This window comes from Phoxinus phoxinus, assembly GCF_949152265.1.
Source record: "Phoxinus phoxinus genome assembly, chromosome: 4".
Taxonomy (NCBI): domain Eukaryota; kingdom Metazoa; phylum Chordata; class Actinopteri; order Cypriniformes; family Leuciscidae; genus Phoxinus; species Phoxinus phoxinus.
This window is the reverse complement of record NC_136879.1, coordinates 20,255,096-20,278,423: the sequence shown is the minus strand read 5'-3', so window position 1 is coordinate 20,278,423 and position 23,328 is coordinate 20,255,096. Positions and strand designations below refer to the sequence as shown.

At 41.7% G+C, this 23,328-nt stretch overlaps 1 protein-coding gene across 2 annotated transcripts; it reads left to right on the top strand.

Annotated features, from left to right (window-relative positions):
- The first annotated feature begins 2,134 nt into the window (after positions 1-2,134).
- LOC306996810 (sialic acid-binding Ig-like lectin 14) lies at positions 2,135-4,719 on the top strand. Of its 2 annotated transcripts, none has more exons than XM_079609706.1 (5): positions 2,135-2,177; positions 3,050-3,100; positions 3,379-3,759; positions 3,881-4,177; positions 4,266-4,719. In XM_079609706.1, the coding sequence occupies exons 2-5, from the start codon at positions 3,061-3,063 to the stop codon at positions 4,367-4,369; spliced, it is 822 nt and encodes a 273-aa protein (XP_079465832.1). In that variant the 5' UTR covers positions 2,135-2,177; positions 3,050-3,060; the 3' UTR covers positions 4,370-4,719. The 2 variants fall into 2 exon arrangements, with proteins under 2 accessions (XP_079465832.1, XP_079465833.1); XM_079609707.1 differs by having other exon boundaries at positions 2,141-2,177; positions 3,055-3,100.
- The last annotated feature ends 18,609 nt before the right edge of the window (positions 4,720-23,328 follow it).

Below are 23,328 nucleotides of genomic sequence, written 5' to 3'. Positions count from 1 at the left end.
GTATCTTGGCGTTTCGTGTCTCACTCCACAATGAAAAGGGGTAACTCACTCACAGCGCTGCAACGTTCAGCTCTCACTCAACCCATACACTGCCGATGAAATGACGTGTCTCCTTCAGGTATCGAGACAGCGTTAATCCCAACGTTCGTCCGCAGTGCAGAGAGCGAAATAGGCTACTTAGAAACCCAGCAATTCCTTTTCGGCGGCGTCGTAATGGGAACTCATTAAAATGTCTATTACTTAGCTCACGCACAGCCTTAGAAGTCTGGTGTATCGCATCTTTCTCTTCACAATACCCAATAGATTTTCTACAGGGTTAAGGTCAGGCGAGTTTGCTGGCCTGACCAGGTACTGGTAGCTTTGGCACTGTGTGCAGGTGCCAAGTTCTGTCGGAAAATGAAATCTGCATCTCCATAAAGTTGGTCAGCAGCAGGAAGCATGAAGTGCTCTAAAACTTCCTGGTAGACGGTTGCGTTGACCTTGGGCCTCAGCAAACACAGTGGACCAACACCAGCAGATGACATGGCACCCCAAACCATCACTGACTGTGGAAACTTTACACTGGACTTCAAGCAACGTGGATTCTGTGCCTCTCCTCTCTTCCTCCAGACTCTGGGACCGCAATTTCCAAATGAGATGCAAAATTGGCTCTCATCAGAAAAGAGGACTTTGGTCCATGCTTTATTAAATCCAGAGTCAACGCAGCCGTCTACCAGGACATTTTCAGAGCACTTCAGTTGCACCTGTTAAGTTGAATTCTTGAAATAAATCAACTTTTTTTATTATATTCTAATTATATGACCAGCACCTGAATCTACATACACCGCGGGTCCCCTTACATTGAAATAGCCATTTTGCATGTTTCTAATAGTCCAGGCATTTTAGAAAAAAAGGGTGAACAAATTGCAATAGAATCAAACTCAACTGATTTTGTATCCTCAATATGTCCTGAGTAAGGAAAAAAAAGCCCAGAAGAATCCCATTAGGGGAAAGTTCAGAAAAAGACCCAAATATATCCTATTCATACGCCTATTCATTATTTTTCTCACATGAATAGGGTAAAAAATGTAACCTTTAGATATCACCATCAAAATTACTGAGCTGATTACTTATATCAAGACAAACAAAATATGTATTAAAAGTTTTTTGAAATTGGGTCTGGGAACCACATGTGCATTTTCTCGTATTTGAGGCGTGGTTTACGAATGCCCGGAGCCGTTTATTGGGTGCTAAGAATGTCTATCAAAAGCGCCTGTATGTAGCTCATGCTCCCTCCCCGTTCTGTGATTGGTTCCCTAGATGAGGCGAAAATCAGTATGGGGAAACCCAGGCTAATTACTATGTTTTAAATAAATTAAAACATGATTTCTTAATTTATCTTTGTAAAGAAACCGCATTGCTTAATTGTCTACTCTCTGCTGTCTCAGATGAAGACATGTTTTCCTGTCGGCCACCGTCACTTCTGTTGGTTGCAGTTCACAACCTCACCACTAGATGCCGCTAAAAACACACACTGCATCTTTAAGATGTAAGGTTTAGAATGTATGTGAACTGCCTTTTCTAAGATGTATTATTATTTTTACACAACAGATGCTTTCCAGATTGATAGATCTTTAGCAGACATTTAGCAGACGTACCTATGGGATTATCACAGACAATCAGCCATCGCGCCAGAAGTCCTATTTTCTGACAGAGTTTGAACTACATGGGGAACTATAATATGATGAATCTGATCTGGTCAGACAAAGTCTGCTCATTTTTACCTCATCTCCTGATTCTGTTTCTCCGTCTCTTGGACTGCTAGATGACTTAACATGATTGGTTTTGAATGTCAGAGAAGATTCAGTGTTAAGATGCCAGATAAAAATGTATCTTCTGGTGGAAGGTCTAGTAAAGCAACTGGAGACATTCTGCTTAGTTGGCGAACTCACCAAAAGATGTACGTTTTGATCAAGTCATAAACAATAATTCTCTTCTTCATCCGAACTTTGCTCTGATGCTCAGAGTCTTCAAGGGATGCATGAGAAAATGAGAAATGAAATACAGGTCTTAATGAATTCTCAGTAATCTGTGGGGAGCAATATACTTCCTGTTTTTTTTAGGCAGTTTATATCTCTGGTTTGCATTAGAATTCAGTCAGTCTTTTAAGGCACACCAGTCACACACTGAAAAAGAAGGTAGGCTCCCTTTCTTTTTATATAAATATTATCATCGAGATAAATCATCATGATTAGAAGCAGAATATTTAGATCTAAAACCAAATGTCTGTGTATGCGAAATTGTATGTGATTAATGAGAAAATTCCAAATATACATAAGAGTTACTGCCTTGTATAATCTTGTCTAGTTGATTTCCATTATTATTCATATCCCTTTGACTGTATGATTCATATTATATGCATATGTAGCACAATATAATTTTTTATTTAATTTTTATTTTGAAGATGTAAAGGTCATTTTGCTCTTATAGTATAGAGAACTAAAACAGGTCATATTAACCTCAATAATAATAATAATATATATATAAAAAAAAACTTGTTTCACCTCCTAAGCGAGGCCCATCTATCTTAACTTTATTTCAGTTTGCCCACGTTGCTTGTGAACTAGTCTGCAGGAAAATGTTATGATTAGAATTATGTTAGACTTGTGCATGGTTCTCTTCTGCTCGACTCTCTCAATTTCATATTCCCTTTGCATTTGTTTCAAGTAGCGCAATCATTGATTCAATTTGTTATTCCTTTATCAACAAATATCATTGTCCAACAACTACCTTGTCTTCGGATTCTACTTGCATAAATATGATCAATAAATTAAACATTTTTGCTTCCATTTTATAACTCCTGAGAGCTCTCAGGTTGAGAGCAGGTTGATATATATATATATATATATATATATATATATATATATATATATATATATATATATATATATATATATATATATGTGAACACTATAATTGAAGCCTATCCAGTGCCATAGATGAAGATTGTTGTATGCACAAAGTAATCAGTAATTTTTTTTTTATCAATTGCAATGTTTTTCCTCTTCAGTCCAGTCCATCATGGGTGTACGGGCACGAGTTCTTCTCTGCTGGCTTCAGGGTAGGATAAAAAAAAAAAAAGTCCATACATTATATAAATAAATGATTTAATTTTTGTTGTGAGATTATATATCAACCTGCTCTCAACCTGAGAGCAGGTTGAGAGCCTGCTCTCAGGCTCTTTATATATATATATATATATATATATATATATATATATATATATATATATATATATATATATATATATATATAAAGATTTCTATTAATAATTTAATTGTTATTTTTTTATCAAAGTTTATCAACTTTCGCTGATTTTTTTGTATTATTATTTTGCAGTTCTTTGTGCAGTCGTGTTTGGTGATGTTTGGAAGGTGGAGGTAGAGCCTGAAATGGATGCTCTGGTCTCATCTTGTGTCGTGTTGCCCTGTTCCTTCAAATACCCTGCTCAACAACAGCCCTCCAGTCGTACTAAAGGCATGTGGCACATGAAGGACAAATGGGAGGATTACATCTATCACAATGATCCTACAAGGATTCTAGACAATTTCAAGGGTCGTGCAAAACTGATTGGTTCACCGGGCGAATTAAACTGCTCATTGGAGATTGATTATGTCAGAAACCATGACAACGGCCCATATTGTTTCAGGGTGGAATTAGAGACATCTAAAATAGACAAGTTTTCCTTTGTGAAGAACTGTGTGACAATTAATATGATTGGTAAGTGTGCTTTTGAGCTGTCAATCTGTAATTACAAAAGCTATAGAGTACAAAATAAGAAAACAGACTAAAACATTTTTTATGTGAAATATGTGTTCTGTCATTCAAAATATATGTACAGAGAAAGCATCAAAACCAGAGTTGCTGGCTGAGACGTCTGTGGAAGAGGGTCAACCTGCTATCTTCAAATGCTCTGTCCGTCACACCTGTCCGTCCCATCAGCCCACTCTCAGCTGGAGCCACCCTGGAAAAACCATCCCGAGCTACAAGCACATTGGTCATGGAAAATGGGAAGCAGAGTCTCTCCTTACCTTCACCCCAACAAAAGAGGATGATCACTCCTCTATCACATGCACAGTCAAGTACCACGGGGGTGTTGAGGGCGAAATGCAAGCAACTCAACCTATCGTTGTGAAAGGTATAACAATACAACTATACTGTGTATATATTGTTATAAGTGATCATTTTAAGTAATTAAGTTTTTTTTTTTTTTTTTTTTTTTTCAGAACAAGCAACTCTCAGTCACATTCTCATACCATCCCTCTCTGGTCTTGGAGCTGCTCTTTTGGTTGGATTACTGTGTTTCTTCATTGTCAAGAGATACAAATGAGTCTGGATCTGATTTTAGCATGAGATCATTGACTAATAATAAGAAATGCATTCCTAAAAACATTTGTTATTTGTGTAAATTACTTAATTTGATGTAAAATTGGTTCATTTTAACACACACACACACACACACACACACACACACACACACACACACACACACACACACACACACACACACACACACACACACACACACACACAAAGAAACCGCACAAAGTTCAAGATGCATTGAAAATAAGACTTTTACTGAAGATCTTCATAAGTGACAAAATAAGCAGTTGTCTAATGTTTTTAAGATTTAAGTACTGAATATATTCCAAGTAAATATCAGTAAACTTCAGTAAAATACTAATTTGTTTGGTGTTTTCTTTCCTTCCATGTTTTTTAAACTGAATCTATGCACCCAGAAAAAAAACTTGTATGTACAAATTGTTGCAGGACTTTTTCTTATCATTTTAAAACCCTGCACTTATATGTGAGCATTTGAGAATGCATTATGACAGTATTACTCAACTCCAGTCCTCGGGACCCACATGCCAGAATGATTTAGATGTCTCCCTGTTTAACACACTAATAAGCTGATGAGTTGGTTCATTTGTTTTAATTAGTGAGACATTTAAAGCATTCTGGAAGTTGGATCCCGAAGACTGGACGAACCTGCATTACGACATTCGGGTATCTTTCAGTAATATTTTGTTTTAAATCACTAAAATCTTTCCCAGGAAAGTTAAAGCTGCTCGTTGAACCGATAATCTCCTCCTTCTAGTTTATTTATAGCATCAAATGGAAGGGATGTTGTTTTAACTGTGGAAAGACATCAGGCTACACTCCGTTTTTCAAGTTCAAATCCTCCCATGTTAATCTACTAACTCTCCTGGCTGCTTTGTCGGACAAAATTGGCGGATGATAATTGGTCAGATCGCCTGTCAATCAAACCCCACTAACACAGAACGTTTAGGGAACGTTAGTTTATGGTTCTCTAAAGGTTAGTTTGAACCAAACCAAAAACGAACGTTTGGGGAACGTTCCCTCAGGGTTATAACGTTCCCTAAACGTTAAGGGAACCAACCAACTAAAACGTTCTCCTGTGGTTGCACTGTACCACACAACGTTCCCGTTTGGTTGTTTTTGGTCATGTTTATTTAAACAAGCTCCATTTAAGTTTTTGACGTAGCATATAAAAGGTTTGCAGTCAGTTGATTTAATTCACTCAAAAATTATTGGTCTTATGAAATCCAAGTAAAATAAGCAGATTATCAAAAGAATATATTAAATTTTAGACTGATCAATTTAGCAAACAATACTTTTGTGCCTGATTTCGTTTTTTTTACTGTATTAGTTGAAAATACTTAAAACAAGAATCTATCAATCGAACGATTTTCACAAATAAGAAAATTCACTTCCAACAAAGTAGCTAAGTTCAGTGTACAAATTCAACCGTTACACCCCCACGCCAGTAGGGGCAAGTGCCTTTGTTTTCAGGTGACCGATTGAAATCCTGTCCTGTGTCCTGACTTCCGTGTTCTGCGATTTACACCAAAGTCCTTCTGGATACTAGCCTGGGAAAACCCAGACCACTTCCGGCAAATTTAGATTTGCTCTGCAAGTGGGTCTGGCAAAGAGCCCATTGAAACCCATTTCCAATCCGTCGAAATCGCGGCACCAATCAGAAACGCTGGGGCGGGCTTTACACGATGACGACAAAGCAGAGACGGTGACGCAGATTTTGTACATTACAAAGATGGATGCCGCCGTGGAACATCACAACATCACTCGTTCGAATCAGCTATTGCGTCTGTTTCAAGCGATTTAAAATTGTCATTTTCGTTAACACAAACAGAGAATTGCTGAGAGTCTCGAGATGTTTCTCCGTCGCTCTGCATACGTCATGTCATTCATCGCTCTGATTGGTTTTAGATCTATCCGACGTCCGTTGGTGACGCCCCTGTGGAAATGAATTGTCTATGGAGCTTTGCCAGACCCTAACTCAGTTACAACTGAGAGTGGTCTGGGTTTTCCCAGGCTATCTGGATACACAACTTGCCTGGGAATCCGTCTTCTTTCAGTGGCTTTCGTGTAAATGGACGCTCAAGATAAATTGTTTGAGCACAGGTATGGAGCCCTTAACGTTATAGTGCTAGTTAATTTTTTCGTCTCTTTAGAAATACACACATTGCACCCATTGTTTGTGATTTTCACGTAGGATAATAATAGTTTGGTAAAATATTTTTAGAATACTTTTCTGCTATCACTGTTAGAATACATTCAGAACATGTTTAATTTATTCCTGTACCGTTGGCATTTTACACTCACTTATTTGCATGTATGCAAAGCAAGGCCTCTGATTAGGTGGCAATGGCGTCAATGCGTCTCTATTCAGTAATTTAGAAACTGGTCAGACAATAACAGCTATAGTCTACATAATCCTATTACTGAAATTGACAATCTAAAACAGTGAAATTAAAAAAGTTTTCTCACACCAAACAACGACGTACGACGTCATCAGAGAGCGCATTTTGGGAAATGTGTGGATCCGTCCGTTCGCATTTCTGTGTTTCTATGCATGTAGAGCATCATTGTGGTACGTGTATGTTTTTACGTATGTTTGCCTGAACCATGTTTGTTCAACTAAACGTAGCACAATTTGTGTGTATATATTATAAAATAATCTGTATAGTGGATGTAATGTCCTTCCGTAATGCTCGAACCATGATGCAGTATCTGTCTGCTTACTCGAGCACATTCGGATGTGTAATGTCACACACTGTAGCATTATACTTTTATGTTTAAACAGTGCATTAAAAAAACAAACTCCATATCTAATGTTTAAGAAAGAAATAACATATATTCGTGGTCGGAGATAGCAACACTCCATTTTAGTTTAAAATTACCCTCTAAAATGCTGATTGGCCAGGTTTGCTGACGTCAAGGCATGTGACGCAACACGGACGTTCCTGATTGGCTGGAGGAAATTGATAAGTCTACGTAGAACTCAGTAGACCGTTCACTATCAGGAAGTCTTGGAAAAACAACCAACAATGACCAATTAACAGCAACCATCGAGCTTCACATTCTCAAAAAGTAAGTGAAATACGTTACAGTTTCATGGTTGTAATGCAAGGGTTTGGGGTTTAACTTTAAGCCGTCTTTCTCGTGGGGCTTTGTTATATTGCGGTACTGCGCATGTTCATATGACTGTTCTGGGTCCTGTAGCCATGGTATTATGCCGAGGGATGTATGTAATGTTATGTATGCTGTAAAGCCTGTTACATGGATGTAACGTTAACGTCATTAACGGTAGCGTTTCCCAAAATTGCCGGGGCTATTGGTTTAAGGTATAATGGAGCTAGGTAGCGTACGTTAACTTAATATCTTATATGTCCCTTAGAGCAGATGTGGGTTTAACGTTAGGGTTTAACACTTATCTTACGATACATCCGAGGGTTGTATGCTGTAAAGCCTATAACGGATATATTGTAAAGTATTATGTATTGTAATATTGTATGTTGTATTAAGAGAAGCTCTGTTCATGAAACTGCAGGCTAACCTGACTTTACTAGCTAGTAGAGCGACAAAGATTGCATCTCCTTGGTTGTCTAAATATATCCATTGTTTATTTAAATAAGCATGTAAACGACCAGGAACAACATTAGGGAATATTTTAGACAATGAAACGCCGAGTTCATGAGTTCGCTATGTTTACCGTGGATGTAAGAGACACGAGAGACAAGCTCATGAAGGCGCATGTTTTCCAGTTTTGTCGAGAGTAACGCTTTAAATGGACTGCATAAAATTGTTTTATTTATATAGCGCCTTTCCAGGGCTCAAGGACGCTTTACAATAAACAAACAATTACAACTACAATTGCAAGATGAGTGTGAAGAGGAGCCAGAGCTCATGGCAATGCACAACCAGCACAACCATGAACCATGACAGGGTACATAATGTACATGCATATCTCTCTATATGGTTCATACTGAATATTCTTATATTTCTGTTTTTCTAATATTACTGTTCACTGAAATCATTTTTTTTTTCATTGTGTGTATTTGGTGTATACACTTGAAATTAATCTTAATGCAATCTATGTTGTTCCCTTTCGTAGGGAACTCGCACTGCGTCGTTGAAAACGACTCTTTGGGGACGCTCCCTAAGCGTACGCCTCTGAAGTATGAATGAAACTAATCCAATCCTGATTGGTGTTGCGTCGTGACGTAACATGTGACGGCATAACTGGATGCATAAAAGTGTCGCCGGCGCACACACACATTAGCTTTCGCTCTTCAGCAAGCGCTCTCTGTTGTTGTCTGTCTTATTTGGTGTTGTCTGTCTGATCCAGTCACTGTATTATGGCGAGTGAGCAATTCATTAGATGTGTGCACCCCTGCCCAAAATATATTACGAGTGGGGACACGCATCAGTTGTGTGTGAATTGTTTGGAAGTGTAACACACACACGGGCAGCTCTCGAGGGTGCTGTCTGTGATCTCTGTGAAACACTCCCTATCAGTACTGCGCTCGCGTTCCCCGTGGTTCAGGTCCCGCGTCCGTTGAGGCGGCGCGGTGACTCAGATCGCGGGGTTCGCAAAGGGATCTTGCAGACGAGGATGAGACTGCTGCGGCACCTTCTCATTCTTCATCTGAAGGTTCTAAGGCTCTCGTTCATGGTGCAGAAGCCCGCGCTGCGGCTTCTTCTGCCCGTGACGAGACCTCGATGTTTGAACTATCTGCTTCCGAGGGAGTGGGTGTGTTCAGCATCGAGGCGGATGAACGTGAATTAGACTCGCCAGCTCACGTTCTCCGTTGTTCAGGTCCGCGACTCAGATCGTGGGGTTCGTAAATAAAATAAATAATAAAATATGAGTTTTCCTAATGAGAGTGAGACTGCTGCGGCACTTTCTCATTCTTTATTTGAATGGTTCTAAGCCCGCGAAGTGGCTTCTTCTGCCCGTGACAAGCACCCGATGTTTAAAATAAAAAATCTGCAACATCGAGGCTTAATAGCGTGTTGTGATTCATGCTGTGGCCAGATGAAAAATCAACTGGCCACATGTTGACAGGAAGCGCTTAATAAATAACTAAGAGAGGATATGAGCACTTCCTGCAGCAACAATCACAAATCAGCGCCAGAGCTTACCATTTTTATTTATTTATTTTTCCTGACTTGCATAATGAGTTCTCTAAGTCATGGGATAAACCCCACTCCTTCCTCTAGAGCCCCTCCCTCGGGAGTTTGGCAACAGAGAAGTCTATTTAGCTCTTTTGATCAGAAGGATGACCTGAGGGCCGTCCTTCAGGCAAGAGGGTTTCAGGAAAGAGGTTCTACCTGAAAGAGGTTCTACCTGAAATAAAAACTAGACCCTTTCCCTCCCACCCACCCGTTGTAGAGCAACTGAGGTTGTTCTCACAGCGGAGCCCTCAGGAAAACTATGTGGTTGCCCGCCGTCCAAGACGCTTCGGGCCACATCAGTTTCCAGCGAACGCATACCATTGTGTTCGCTCCAAAAAGCTTGAAAAAGCGCATTGACTACGGTTACAAAATCGGTCTCGACTAATCCCTGCCGGTCATCTGCTTCAGGGGGTCGAGAACAATGCTCAAAGAATACCCGAAACCAGCCTCGAGGGGCTGGTTCCCGTAATAGATTTTGTTGAAGCGTGTCAAACGCTTATCCAACATATCTGCATGGGTCCTGCGTATAAGCAGGATTGGGTGGTGGAACGAAAAGTATACTCTTTACTGGTCAGAGAGGCCATATGATGGGTTCCTCCTCCAGACAGGGAGTCCGGATTTCTCAGCCGGTACTTTATAGTTCCAAAGAAGGATGGAGGGTTCCTGCCGATTTTAGATCTGAGTCACTTAAATCGTTCTCTGAGGAGCTTCAGGTTCAAGATGCTCATCGTGAATCAAATCAGGTCCGAGGACTGGTTTATCACGATAGGTCTAAAAGACGCATACTTCCGTGCTCCATCCTTCCAATACACAGGAGGTTCCTGAGGTGCGCTTTCGGGGGCGACGCGTACCAAATTCGGGTTCTTCCGTTTGGCCTAGCACTCTCCCCTTGCAAAAGCTCCAAGTGTATGGATGCAGCTCTGGTCCTACTGAGGCTTCAGGCCATCCTTACACTTAATTTAATCGACGACTGGCCCATTCTGGCTCAGTCTCGAGCAATGGCAGTTCGGCATCGAGATGTCGTCATTGGCCGTATTCCGAGCTTGGGGGTGAGACTCAACACGAAAAGCGTGTTGGTACCAGCTCAGAAAACTACGTTTCTGGGCGTGGTATGGAACTCAGATACGATGTGGGCACATATGTCTCCCGCGTGTATCGAGTCCATCCCGGCCATGGCGTCTGGGATAAAGCTAGGCCAGGCTATCACTGTAAAGCAATTTCTAAGACTGCTGGGCCTCATGGCAGCTGTGTCCAACATAATACCTTTTGGACCTTCTACACATGAGGCCCCTTCAGTGGTGGCTGATAGCCAAGGGGATTTCCCCAAGGGTAAATCTGTTCCGAACAATCAGGGTTACGCGCCGATGCCTTCGTTTCCCTAATTAATATGGAAGAAACCTTGGTTCCTGTCCCAAGGGCCAGTGTTAGCAGCGTCATGTCGCCGGAAAACCGTTTTGACATGCGCCTCCTTCACTGGCGTGGGCGCGGTCATGGATGGCCGCTTTGCCAGGGGTCTGTGGCAGAACCATCAACATTTTTGGCATATATTTTGCCTAGAGATGTTGGCTGTGTTCAGGGCTCTGAGGAGCTTCCTCCCAGACATCAATTTATCTGAACCGACAAGGGGGACTCAGATCGCGCCCTCTATCCAGACTGGCGCATCAGATAAATCTATGGTCCCAGGGGAAATTATTATCTATTAGAGCAATATATGTCCCGAAGGTTCAGAATCAGGGAGCAGACATCCTGTCGAGGCAGGGGCTGAGGCCCGAGGAATGGAGACTTCACCCAGATGTGGTGAAGTTGATATGGCAGAGGTTGGACCAATGGAAGTGGATCTGTTTGCGTCTCGAGAGACGTCCCACTGTCCACTTTGGTTCTCCCTCACTCATCCAGCCCCACTGGGGTTGGATGCCATGGTACAGGCCTGGCCGAGGCTTCGCCTGTACGCTTTTCCCCCGATCGCTCTGCTCCCGGGAGTCCTGGAGGGGGTCCGTCAGGAGGGCATCAGTCTTCTTCTGATAGCCCCGTTGTGGCCGGCCCGAGTATGGTTTTCAGACATAATTTCACTTCAGATAGTTCCGCCATGGCAGATTCCTCTGAGGAGGGATCTGTTGTCTCAGGCGGAGGGCACAATATTCCACCCTCGCCCGGAGCTGTGGAAATTGTGGGTCTGGCCCCTGCGGGGGTCCAGTACCTAGATGCCGGTCTATCAGCTGGGGTGGTCAAAACCATACTTAGCTCTAGGGCTCCGTCTACTAGGAGATTATATGGCCTCAAGTGGTATGTTTTTCCACTTGGAGTAGAGAACATGAGTTAGATCCAGTTAACTGCCCAGTGGCTTCAGTTCTGAAGTTTCTTCAATATCGTTTCTCTGCGGGTCTCTTCCAGTCCACACTTAAGGTGTACGTGGCTGCCATTGCGGCGGTCCATGCACCACCGAGTGATGGGCCTTTGGGGAGGCACCAGCTGGTCATACTATTTCTCCATGGTACATGGAGGATGAGACCGACTGTCAGGTCGAGGGTTCCTTCCTGGGACCTGGCGGTGGTTCTCGAAGGGCTATCCCTGGCTCTCTTCGAACCCCTCCAGTCGGCTTCGCCTAGGACCTCACGTTCAAGATAGCCTTTCTCTTAGCTATTTCTTAAAATATTAAGAGAGTGGAAGATTTGCTTGGGGTTTTGCCCCCGGCAGAGTTAAGGCCATCCTGCACCCGAGACCCAGCTATGTGCCTTAAGTGCATTCTAACATGGCTAGGTCCATGGTCCTGCGAGCATTTCATCCTCCACCTCATGTGTCGGCAGAAGAAGAGAGGTTCCTTTGCTCTGCCAGTCAGAGTATTTACCTTGAGAGGTCCTCTTCTTCGAGGAGGTCGGACCTACTGTTAGTGTGTTTTGGGTCACCTAATAAGGGGCTCCCGGCATCCAAACAAACCATAAGTACTGTAGGCCTACAAGGTGCGCAATTTGCCTTCACCTTTGGCCGTAAGGGCTAATTTTAACAGAGGCATGGCGTCCTCTAGGGCCCTCCGTTCGGGAGTGCCCCCCCCAGGAGATCTGTGAGGCAGCCGGTTGGGCTACCCTGCACACTTTCATCAGGTTTTATTGTCTTCACCTCCTTAGTGCGTCTGGCGCACGAGTGCACTCGTCCTAGCTTAAGTGCCTGAGATCAGCTTCACTCTAGGACAGGCTTTTTCGGTGCGTGGCCTAGTGGGTATTCGTTCCCCAAAGAGTCGTTTTCAACGACGCAGTGCGAGTTCCCTACGAAAGGGAACGTCTCGGGTTACGACTGTAACCCTTGTTCCCTGAGGAGGGAACGAGACACTGCGTCGTCTTGCCACGCCCCTTAACGCCTGGGAGCGGCTTGCTTCATCGCGAGGCTAATGTGTGTGTGCGCCGGCGACACTTTTATGCATCCGGTTATGCCGTCACATGTTATGTCACGACGCAACACCAATCAGGATTGGATTAGTTTCATTCATACTTCAGAGGCGTACGCTTAGGGAGCGTCCCCAAAGAGTCGTTTTCAACGACGCAGTGTCTCGTTCCCTCCTCAGGGAACAAGGGTTACAGTCGTAACCCGAGACGTTCTCTTTGCCATGCCAATAATGCTGTTGTCTCTTAACAGATGAAGAACTTCACGAGGTTGTGCCATCTTCATGGGTGGACAGATCTACATGGGGTATGGAGTTGTTGTGTAGATTTCTTTTTCTTCATAATTTATTTTACCATTCTAAATGTTCTCCTCACCACATTGTAAGAAATTATCTGAAATAAAGTAAATTTTTCCAAAAGGCCATCCTCTGCTACTGGACTGCACATAATGTGAGGGCCCAAGTCAGCGCCTGCCATTTGCCCAACAAAAGCTGGGCCAAATATGCAGTCAAGAAAATCTGGCTGTGTACAGGTGACTTATTGGTGCTAAACTATATATAAATAAATACGTTTTCTCTGTATGGAAATACTGCTTTGTTCGGCTGCTGTCTCAAAAAAACTTTGTTCTCTTAATGTAGATTCCTACGACAAAGCCATGAAAAAATGTCGGCGACTGATGTACACTTCCAGCATTGAGACGGAAGACGATGCGATTGTCCACAAAAGGCAGTGTAAACGCCCAAGGAGGTTCATGACGGATTCTTCAAGTGATGGTACAACCTTAAGTACAGACATTATTTACACAATTAAAAAATTTTTTTAGCAATCTGTACACATTTTTTGGTCTTTTATTTCAGATGAATCTGTTCCACAAATGAGAAAGAGTGTGAGAACGGAGTGTGTGTCTGGAAGCCCTGTCCGTAAGTTAACATTTAAGAAACCTGAGTCATATTTCCTACCATGGAACTACTGACATTCAACCTAGTGCATATCATGTGACTATAAGCTAAAGTCCCAAAAAGTCGGCGTGTTCCTTAAGTTGTTCACATATTCAAGTAATGTATAACAACTAGAGGCAGGCCAGATGGAGACGAAAACTTTAATATCGTCATTCAAATCCTGTTCTACTTTCAAACCCACATTAATCCACGTCACTTTCACATTCCATCAACTTTACATTCCATCAACTTTCTTTTACACCTTTCTGAGTGGTCATTTACAGTGGCTGCTAAATGACCCCACTGACCACAATTAAAACATTCTCTGTCCCCTTCTCATATAGCTCGATCTCTCTGTCCCCTTCTAGCAGCTCCAACTTACTGCACACACTTGAAGCAGTGTGTTCCAATCAGTTTGTAAACAGAGCTGATGAGCAGTTCTCTCTATTCTTTGACGGTCCACCAGTGGCGGATCACACTAGCCAAATCATAATCTTCATCATTATTATTGGCAGAACATTAATTTCCATAAACTGCACGGAAATCCATAGATTTCTAATTTGAGTTAAACATTTGTATATTAACATTTATGAACTATTAAGGGTTCTATGATTAATTAAGTTTCAGTCTTAGGAGGCTGTTTGAAAAGATTATTTGTGTATGAGAGACGGCTGAGTGGAGGAAGGGATTTGGTACTCTGTTTGTCTTTCTGTTATCAGGCCTGGTAAGGCAAGCTTAAACAAAATAATGATAATGAACCAAAACAACCCAGTTGACTTTTCTAAAGACAAAATGAACATTTGAAACGGTTTGAAAGGCCATGTAAAATTATATAAAAGCTACAGGAGAATGTGAAGTTTAAATCTTATTTAAACCTTAAATATTATACTTTTAGAGTTAATAAAAAAGCGAACATTGTAAATGAGCAGTTAACATGCTGTATGTGTGTCTAGCATGAGTGTGTGTGATAGTGACAGCACTTTATGTCTTGTAGGTGTTAGTTAGGGCAGCTATTCGGCCTGAATAGTGCAAATACTGAGTGAATCTGATGAAAAGATGATAGAGAACATGGGACGAGCTGTAAGTAATGACTTTTGTCATTTATGATGTGGATTTGAATTACTTTCTAGGTCAGTTTAGGTATTTATATAAATTGGAATTGTGGAGTGGGTTGAAATAAAAGAAGATGTTATAGATTTGACGGCAACAACAAAGGGACACATTGGCTAAGTCAATATGAAATTATCCAAAGAGCAATTTATGATTATCGTAAACAAGAGGAGAATGTTTTTGTTTTTTTTGACTGACATTGACCAAGTCTGTACAGCACGACCTGACCTGATAAACTATTGATGACTTTAAAATGGTTGTAGAGGACTGAGTTGTAGAGGACTGAGTTGTAAGACCAAACAACAGACCTGAAAAAGCAGGATACGTGGCGAGACTGAGGGCCGTTGCCCTTCAAATACTTCGATAAGAAAATGAGATTGTGGCTTTAAGTGAAGAATGTAATATTTTGTTTCAGAGACAGAGAACAGAGACACAATCAACATGGCCCTACACTTCACACTTCACCCTCCAGCACCTGGACTCTCCGGCAACTTATGCCAGGATCCTGTTTGTGGATTTTAGTTCTGCCTTTAATTCCATTATCCCAGCCCTGCTTCAGGACAAACTCTCCCAGCTCAATGTATCGGACTCCATCTGCAGGTGGATCACAGACTTCCTGTCTGACAGGAAGCAGTACGTTAAGCTGGGGTCACAAGTCTCTGATTCTCGGTCCATCAGCACCGGTTCCCCTCAGGGATGCGTCCTTTCACCTCTGCTTTTCTCCCTATACACAAACAGCTGCACCTCCAATCACCCGTCCGTCAAAATCTTGAAGTTTGCGGACGACACCACCCTCATTGGGCTCATCTCCGATGGGGATGAGTCTGACTACAGGTGGGAGGTGGATAACCTGGTGTCCTGGTGTAGCCAGAACAACTTAGAGCTCAATGCATTGAAGACAGTGGAGATGACTGTGGATTTCAGAAGGAACGCAGCCCCACCCACCCCCATCAACCTGTGTGGCTCCCAAGTAAACACTGTGGAGTCCTTCCGCTTCCTGGGTACTATCCTTTCCCGGAACCTAAAGTGGGAACTGAACATCAGCTCCCTTGCGAAGAAAGCACTACAGCGGATGTACTTCTTACGGCAGCTGAAGAAATTCAACCTCCCTAAGACAATGATGGTGCAATTCTACTCAGCAATCATTGAGTCCATCCTCACCTCCTCCATCATCACCTGGTACGCTGCTGCCACGGCCAAGGATAAGAGCAGACTGCAGCGTATCATCCGCACTGCTGAGAAGGTGATCGGCTGCAATCTGCCTTCCCTTGATGACCTGTACTCCTCAAGGGCTCTGGGGCGAGCGAAGAAGATTGTGGCAGATCCCTCCCACCCTGGTTACTCCTTGTTCCAGCTACTTCCCTCTGGCAGAAGGCTGCGGGCCGTTAGGACCATCACCTAACGCCACAAGAACAGTTTTTTTCCTTCTGCTATTGGCCTCCTTAATAAGGCCTGGAGCTCCCATTGACACTGACGTAAACTGATACTATTAACTTTTAACACTACCATATTTTACACTGATTATAAACTATAATCACTTCTTAAATATTGTCATAGTTGCATTGACCTAAATGATTAACGTAGCTCAATATTTGCACTTTTGCATATTTGCACCATTGCTTCAAAAGGTATTTGATGTGTATTTTTTGTGCTCTTATATTCTGTATTTTATATGTTGTATGTTATATGTATGCACCTTCCTGCCAAAGTAAATTCCTTGTCTGTACAAGCATTCATGGCGAATAAACCCCCATTCTGATTCTGATTCTGATTCTGAGAAAGATGTCTGGAGGAAATTTGTCTGAAGACACTATGTTAAATGTTATGTTAAATTGATGATCGAGTTGTGTCGACCATCAAAAGGGGATGCTTTATGTTTTATTAGGAATAAATGTTGGGAGAACACTAGGGTAATTGGGTAAAAGCCCTGAAAGAAGCCTTTCTTCTGCCTAACAAAATTGCTGTCTGGATTGTTTTCAACAGGAAACGCCAGGGCATCGAAGGCCGTGGCAGCACAGACTTTACTATCTGACAATAACCTCAAAATTTGTTTTTCTTTACAGAGAACATGCAGGTTTGGGAGACAGGGCAAAATTAATTTTGCTAACTCTCCTGGCCTGGGTTATTATTGTGGCAGAAAGGTGCTACACCTTAACCTAAAATTTTCCTTTTGCAGAATGTCAGGATGGATTGCATCAAGCTGAACTGATTCTGTTTTTCCAAATGTATGAATATTGACTTGTTAACGATATGTGTTTTTCAGGGGAAAAGGACTCTGACTCTAATAAGCAAGAAATGTCTAATGATAATATGTTTCAGGTTGTAAACAGATGGTGAAAATTCCACAGGTCACACCAAAAGGGACGAGGGAAAGACAAATCACTAACAAAATACTTAAGGTCTCCATTCACAGGTGACACCTAGGTCCAAGCCGCTCACCTACACCAACAGGCCGAGGAGGATGTGGACCGACTAATGGTTTAAGAATGTGGTTTTGATTTTGAGGATTTTATCTGATTATATTGAAATAGGCCTTAGTATTGATATTGGTATATGACAAATGATTTGATTGGTTACTGATTTATTAGAAAATATTTGAGGTAAATGTTTTCAGGAAGAGAAGATCTATTAATTAATGTAAATTATAAGGATTATTATTGAAGCTGATTAAGTAGAACCACTGCCTGATTGAATTAAAAGTAAAAGAACAAAATATGGTTAGGGAAATGGATATGGGGAAAATGTTGAATGTGTATGTGTTATTCTGATAATTTTGTTATTCATGGGTGAATATGAGAAAACTGGAATGTCTGTTCAATTGGTGAAAATGACAGTCTATCTGAATGATGATGATGATGAACAAAATTATGCAGATGATTCAAGTAGAGATTACAGTTAAATGGGTTGATGTTTTCTTTTCTTTTTGAGAACGATTGATATGTAAAGGAGGTTTTTTAAATTTTTTTAAATTTTTTAATGCTTTTACCATTTGCATTTTATTGCATTGTTTGTTTTCCTACTGTGTTATAACTATTTATTCCTTACTAGTGTGACTGAGGGTTCGAAGTTTCGAGAGCGCGAAAACAGAGATTTTCCGTTCAGCCCGGCATTAGTAAATTGTTTACTTGCTTGCTAATTAATTAAGGGGTTTTCCCCAACAAAAACAGCCTTATGCTTCTTCATTCTAAACCTTTTCTTCACAGGTTCAAGGAGAGTGATCTTTTATGATGTGTGATTTTTTAATAACTTGAACTTGCATTTATTATTACTATTATTATTGTTATTATTATTATGTTTGATTAATAATGATAAAAAGTGAGGAGTTGTAGTGGCGGTTTTATGATATTCATTGATCTTTAGTAAAATATAGATGATTCAAAGAATGTCACATGTGTGACTCTCACTTGTAGTGAGAGAAGATTCTTTTTATGTACCTGGGGAGGCAGAAGGGAGAGACACTCCAGAGAACAGACGAACAAGGACCTCTGACCTAGATGTCAGAAGGCCATTTGGTGAAGGAGGGCTTAGGAGTTGGCTCTAGTGACGAATCGAAACTAGTGTTATGGCTTCCTTGTCTATGGAAAATTACTGAATGGAAAACTACTGTGGGAGGAAGGCTCTGCGGAGAAGGCCTTGAAACTTATAGATAAAAGCTAGTTCAGTCTGTCGGGGGGTGTGTCACTCTTCTGCACAGGGTAACAGCTGTGTATTAGACTGCTCCTTCTTGCAAGAATAAATACTTTAAATTTTATAATTTGACTCTGAGTCTCCCTTACGCAGTGATGTTTGTTTGATGAATTTTTGCCACAACACCTGCCCTAAGATTAACACTACATAATTGCATAACTTCAAATATCATTATAACTGAACTGACGGCTCTTACAAAATGAGATTGTACAAGCTCCCCACTTTGTTCTACATGTATAATTTGTATTTCTATGTTTTACAGCAACTTTTCCTGACAGCTCTTGGAGGTTCGACCAGAGGTACTGATCCGTCGCATGCTACGGCGAGTGGCAACCAATGACGTCCTCAAACAGTTTAGTCTGCGGGGCAGAAAGGCAAAGAAGGCCTTCCAGGACCTGACAATCTGCAGGGTTATAACAGGCAGGTGTTATTTTATTGTTCACATCAGTATTATGCTTAGCTTGGAGGTTTTAATTTGACTTGTAACTTTACTTCATTTTGACTTCTACTCTAGCGGCCTTCCAGAAAAACTTCCCGGCAGTGGCTGCAGCAGAGACGGAGGACTTGATTGGGCAAGTGCTGAAGTTTGCCCCACACAGACGGTAAATTAGAATACTTCTAGGTGATGTTCATAATTATCAAAGGAATGGGAAAACTATCAATATTTGTCATAATAAAAAAAACAGGGTTGTTAGTAAGGCAATTTGTCTTGCGTTTGTCAACGTGTTCATTCTCAGTATGACATATCATACTTTTGTTTATTTTTTAGGCCAGTTGAGAAGGACTGAGAAGGGCTGATCGGTCAAGACAATGGAGCTCTTTCTTAATTTTTTTTTTATTAAACAATTGTATTTTTGCCACTTTGGCCATTCACTTTATTGTCCCTTTTCAATGTGAAATTTGTCTTGGACTCAAAGCTGCATTTATACACAACATATATACATACATACAACAACATATGCACAACAACAAATGCACATTACATTATCATTCCAATATGCATCTTGCACACTACATTTGCACTTTCAGCCCCTTCACCTGCCTGTTGGGATGGCCAGTCAATCGATAATCTAGTTGCGGCCCTGCGACAGACCTGGATTAGATCCGTGTCCAACTGTACAGGGGAGGGTGAACTCTCATCCTGTGCGCTCGGCGGTCGGGACTGGTTCGGGGGAAGAATGGCATCTTCGTCGTCGTCATCCTCGTCCTCGAGTATGTTCGACAACACCTCATCATCGTCATCTTCCTCTCCCGCTAACGGATCGAACAGCGGGGGAAGGACGGGTGATACCTTCTCCATCATATCTGCCCATGAGCTGGTGGCCTGAGGACAATCCATGGGCTCTTCTCTGGGTTGAGCAGAGAGGCATGGGTCCGCTTTTCCAGCTATAGCCACACGGAGTCTCCGTTCTCGGGTCTTAGACGAGAACGTAGCACAGTGCGGGCAGCCCTCGGGGTTGGGCAGCGCGGCCTGAGCGTGTTTAGCGCCCAGACAGGAGATGCAGAGGTTGTGTGTATCCTTAGCAGAAATCCACATTCCACAAGCACACGGATGCAGAGGACGACCTTTTCCTCCGGGACTCTCCGGTTCTATCGCGGTGGCCATGATGGTGGGCCTGCACTCTCTTCGTACGGTAAGCTTTCACACAACGTGATAACTGGTACGGAGCTGTGTCGTGAATAGAGAGCTATCTTTTTTCCTTATTTTTTTTGGTGCGTGGTAAGCGCCCAGAAAAACTTGGAAAAGGGATAGAGAAACTTAAGAGCAGGAAAACTCGTCTTGACACGTTAGTTATCGCACTCTTAAGTGACGAAGTCACTCAACCACTTCAGGAAAGTATTGCGTTTGGGACGTTACCTGTCGGCTCTGTCTGAAAACTGTTAAGCAAATAGTTCTCAAAGTCTGCTGAGGACAGCTTCCGAAATCTTCCACGGGGAAGAGAGCGAGAATGACGAAACGGCAGGTACCTGCGGTTTATATACAGGCAGAGGGACTCCCTGATCGCTGCAGCGATTGGTCTGCCATGGTTGGCAGACGTGGTGTAATTGGTGCTTCCGCGATCGGTCACGCCCAGAGGCGTTCCCATAGTGAGATACCGAACGAATGTTAGAAAGAGAACTAGACAAAGACACAGGGCAAACATGAGGGCTTAAATACACAAGACTAAACAACGAGTGCCATCAACCGAGTTGTGTGTGTGAACATGACATGTTGAAAAGAAACGTCTTCTCTCCCATCTAACATGTTTAGGTGAAAGCAGCTCAAGGAAAAGCAGATAGACCAATGCATGACATCAAACTGGGAGATTTATGAAGTTATTAGGGGATTATGAAAAATCTGACAGTTCTTGTTCAAATTATAACAATTTTGGTGTAGTAACAAGGCTAATGAGTATTTTACAAAGTTTAGGTTTATGGTCATTTATGTTTTGTTTTATGTTCTATTATTTTATTTTTCATGTGGGCTATACGGTGTTGGAAATAGCGAACAGCTGAGAATGATTTGACAATATCTAATGATGAAATGAAACAAATCAGAGATGCTGTTATACAGAATAGATTGCCGTTAGACATTGCCGTTAACTGCTGAGAAAGGAGGAGTGTGTAAAATGTTGGGATAGATCATGTTTTTACATTCCAGATTATAGTATATACACTATCAGTCAAAAGTTTTTGGACACTGTGAAACTTTCATGTTTTATTTTTGAGAAACAACATAATACCATTACAATCACTGGTTATGCGTTTATACCAACAATAATATACAGGAAAAAAACCAAAAATACATATTTTGTCTAACGAAAAGCCTATATCTTCAAAATAGCCAGCTTTTGCAGCTCTAACAAATTCTAGACATTCTATCAAGTAGAAATTCTAAATTTTGTTTGAATGTTCACTCCAGAAGTATTGAAGAAGTGCCCACAGATGCTCAGCACTGGTTGGTTGTCTGGCATTAACCTTTCTGTCAAGTTTGTCTCATAGTAACTCGATAGGGTTAAAGTCGGGTGACTGTGGGGGCCATGTCATCATTTTCAGATTTCCTTCTTCATTTTTTTTTCTGGATGAAATGAAGAAGTGGCCAGACATCTTTTATGAGAACATTTTCAATTATTTTGTGTTGTGACTCGGAGTAGACGGGTCTTTGATGCGTGTCTCAGCAGCTTGTTTAATAAATGCCATCTCTGCATATGCTGTGATTTTGGGTTGCTTATGACGTTCATATGGGAACGCAATGTGCGCCATTTCACCAGATTTGTAACGTAAATAATCTATAAGCCTACGCAAACACAGAAGAGTACATCAATATGTTTCTAAATATGCAAATTGTTAATTCATCTCAACTTCAAAATAAAAGTTTAAATCCTCATGAGTAAAATGAGCTTGTGTTTTGATGTCCACATTATTGTTCAATAAATTACAGTTTGCTATGTCGCAAACACACAGTTCTACCAGAAAGACTCGGGAGAGTAAATACGGTGACAATTATCCATTTATTAACAACCCAGCAAGCAATAAAGTTCTTTGGCGTAGGCCCCGTCCGTAGCTCGCAATCTGAGGGTCCGGACTCTGCATATCCTGCCTGAAGATCAAGGCAGGGGCACAGCCGACCCCCTGTGAGGTATGGAAGGGACCATCCTGGTGGTGGTGGGGAGGATGGAGGGGAGGATTCGACTTGGAGGTGGTGGGGAGGATGGTGGTGAATTGGAGCGTCAGCATCTGCGAACTCAGACATGAGTAAGTGACCAATCTTTTATACCACGCGTATTGGAATGTGATTGGATAGATAAAGGTACAGCGACGTAACAATTAAGTCTTCCCGGCAGAACTTATGCTAAAGCATTCATTTTTGATTGCTTGATGCTCAATGTTTTCAAACTCAGTTGCTGCACATTCTGCTCTGCTTATCAAGTTTGCTTCTCGTTCATCGATCTGTATGGCCGCCGCATCAACACACACACACACACACACACACACACGCACGCACACACACACACACACACACACACACACACACACACACACACACACACACACACACACACACACACAAAGAAACCGCACACAGTTCAAGATGCATTGAAAATAAGACTTACTGAAGATCTTCATAAGTGACAAAATAAGCAGTTGTCTAATGTTTTTAAGATTTAAGTACTGAAGATATTCCAAGACAAACTGAAATTCTAGCTTTTTTTGCACAGTCACTTTTTTGTTAGTGCTCTTTACTATTCTGTTGTCACTTTCTGTGAGTCTTCAGTAAAATACTAATTTGTTTGGTGTTTTCTTTCCTTCCATGTGTTTTAAACTGAATCTATTTACCCAGAAAAAAAAAAAACTTGTATTTACAAATTAATTGTTGCAGGACTGTTTCTTATCATTTTAAAACCCTGCACTTATATGTGAGCATTTGATAATGCATTATGACAGTATTACTCAACTCCAGTCCTCGGGACCCACATGCCAGAATGATTTAGATGTCTCCCTGTTTAACACACTAAGAAGCTGATGAGTTGACTCATGTGTTTTAATTAGTGAGACATTTAAAGCATTCTGGAAGTTGGATCCTGTCGCCTGATCTGCTGCACGAGGTGCCTGGGGAGTTACAACAACACTATGGACCGGGCCTCCGTCGAGGCAGGAAGGCCAGGAAACGGGGTAGGAGAGGCGGCCTTAGACAGCGC

What these genes read in the sequence shown, in the direction of transcription:
- LOC306996810 (XM_079609706.1), top strand. Translation starts at nt 3,061, where the DNA reads ATGGGTGTACGGGCACGAGTTCTTCTCTGCTGGCTTCAGG. An exon ending in TGTGACAATTAATATGATTG is followed by an intron (nt 3,760 to 3,880) that starts GTAAGTGTGCTT and finishes ATATATGTACAG; the next exon opens with AGAAAGCATCAAAACCAGAG. An exon ending in TCAACCTATCGTTGTGAAAG is followed by an intron (nt 4,178 to 4,265) that starts GTATAACAATAC and finishes TTTTTTTTTCAG; the next exon opens with AACAAGCAACTCTCAGTCAC.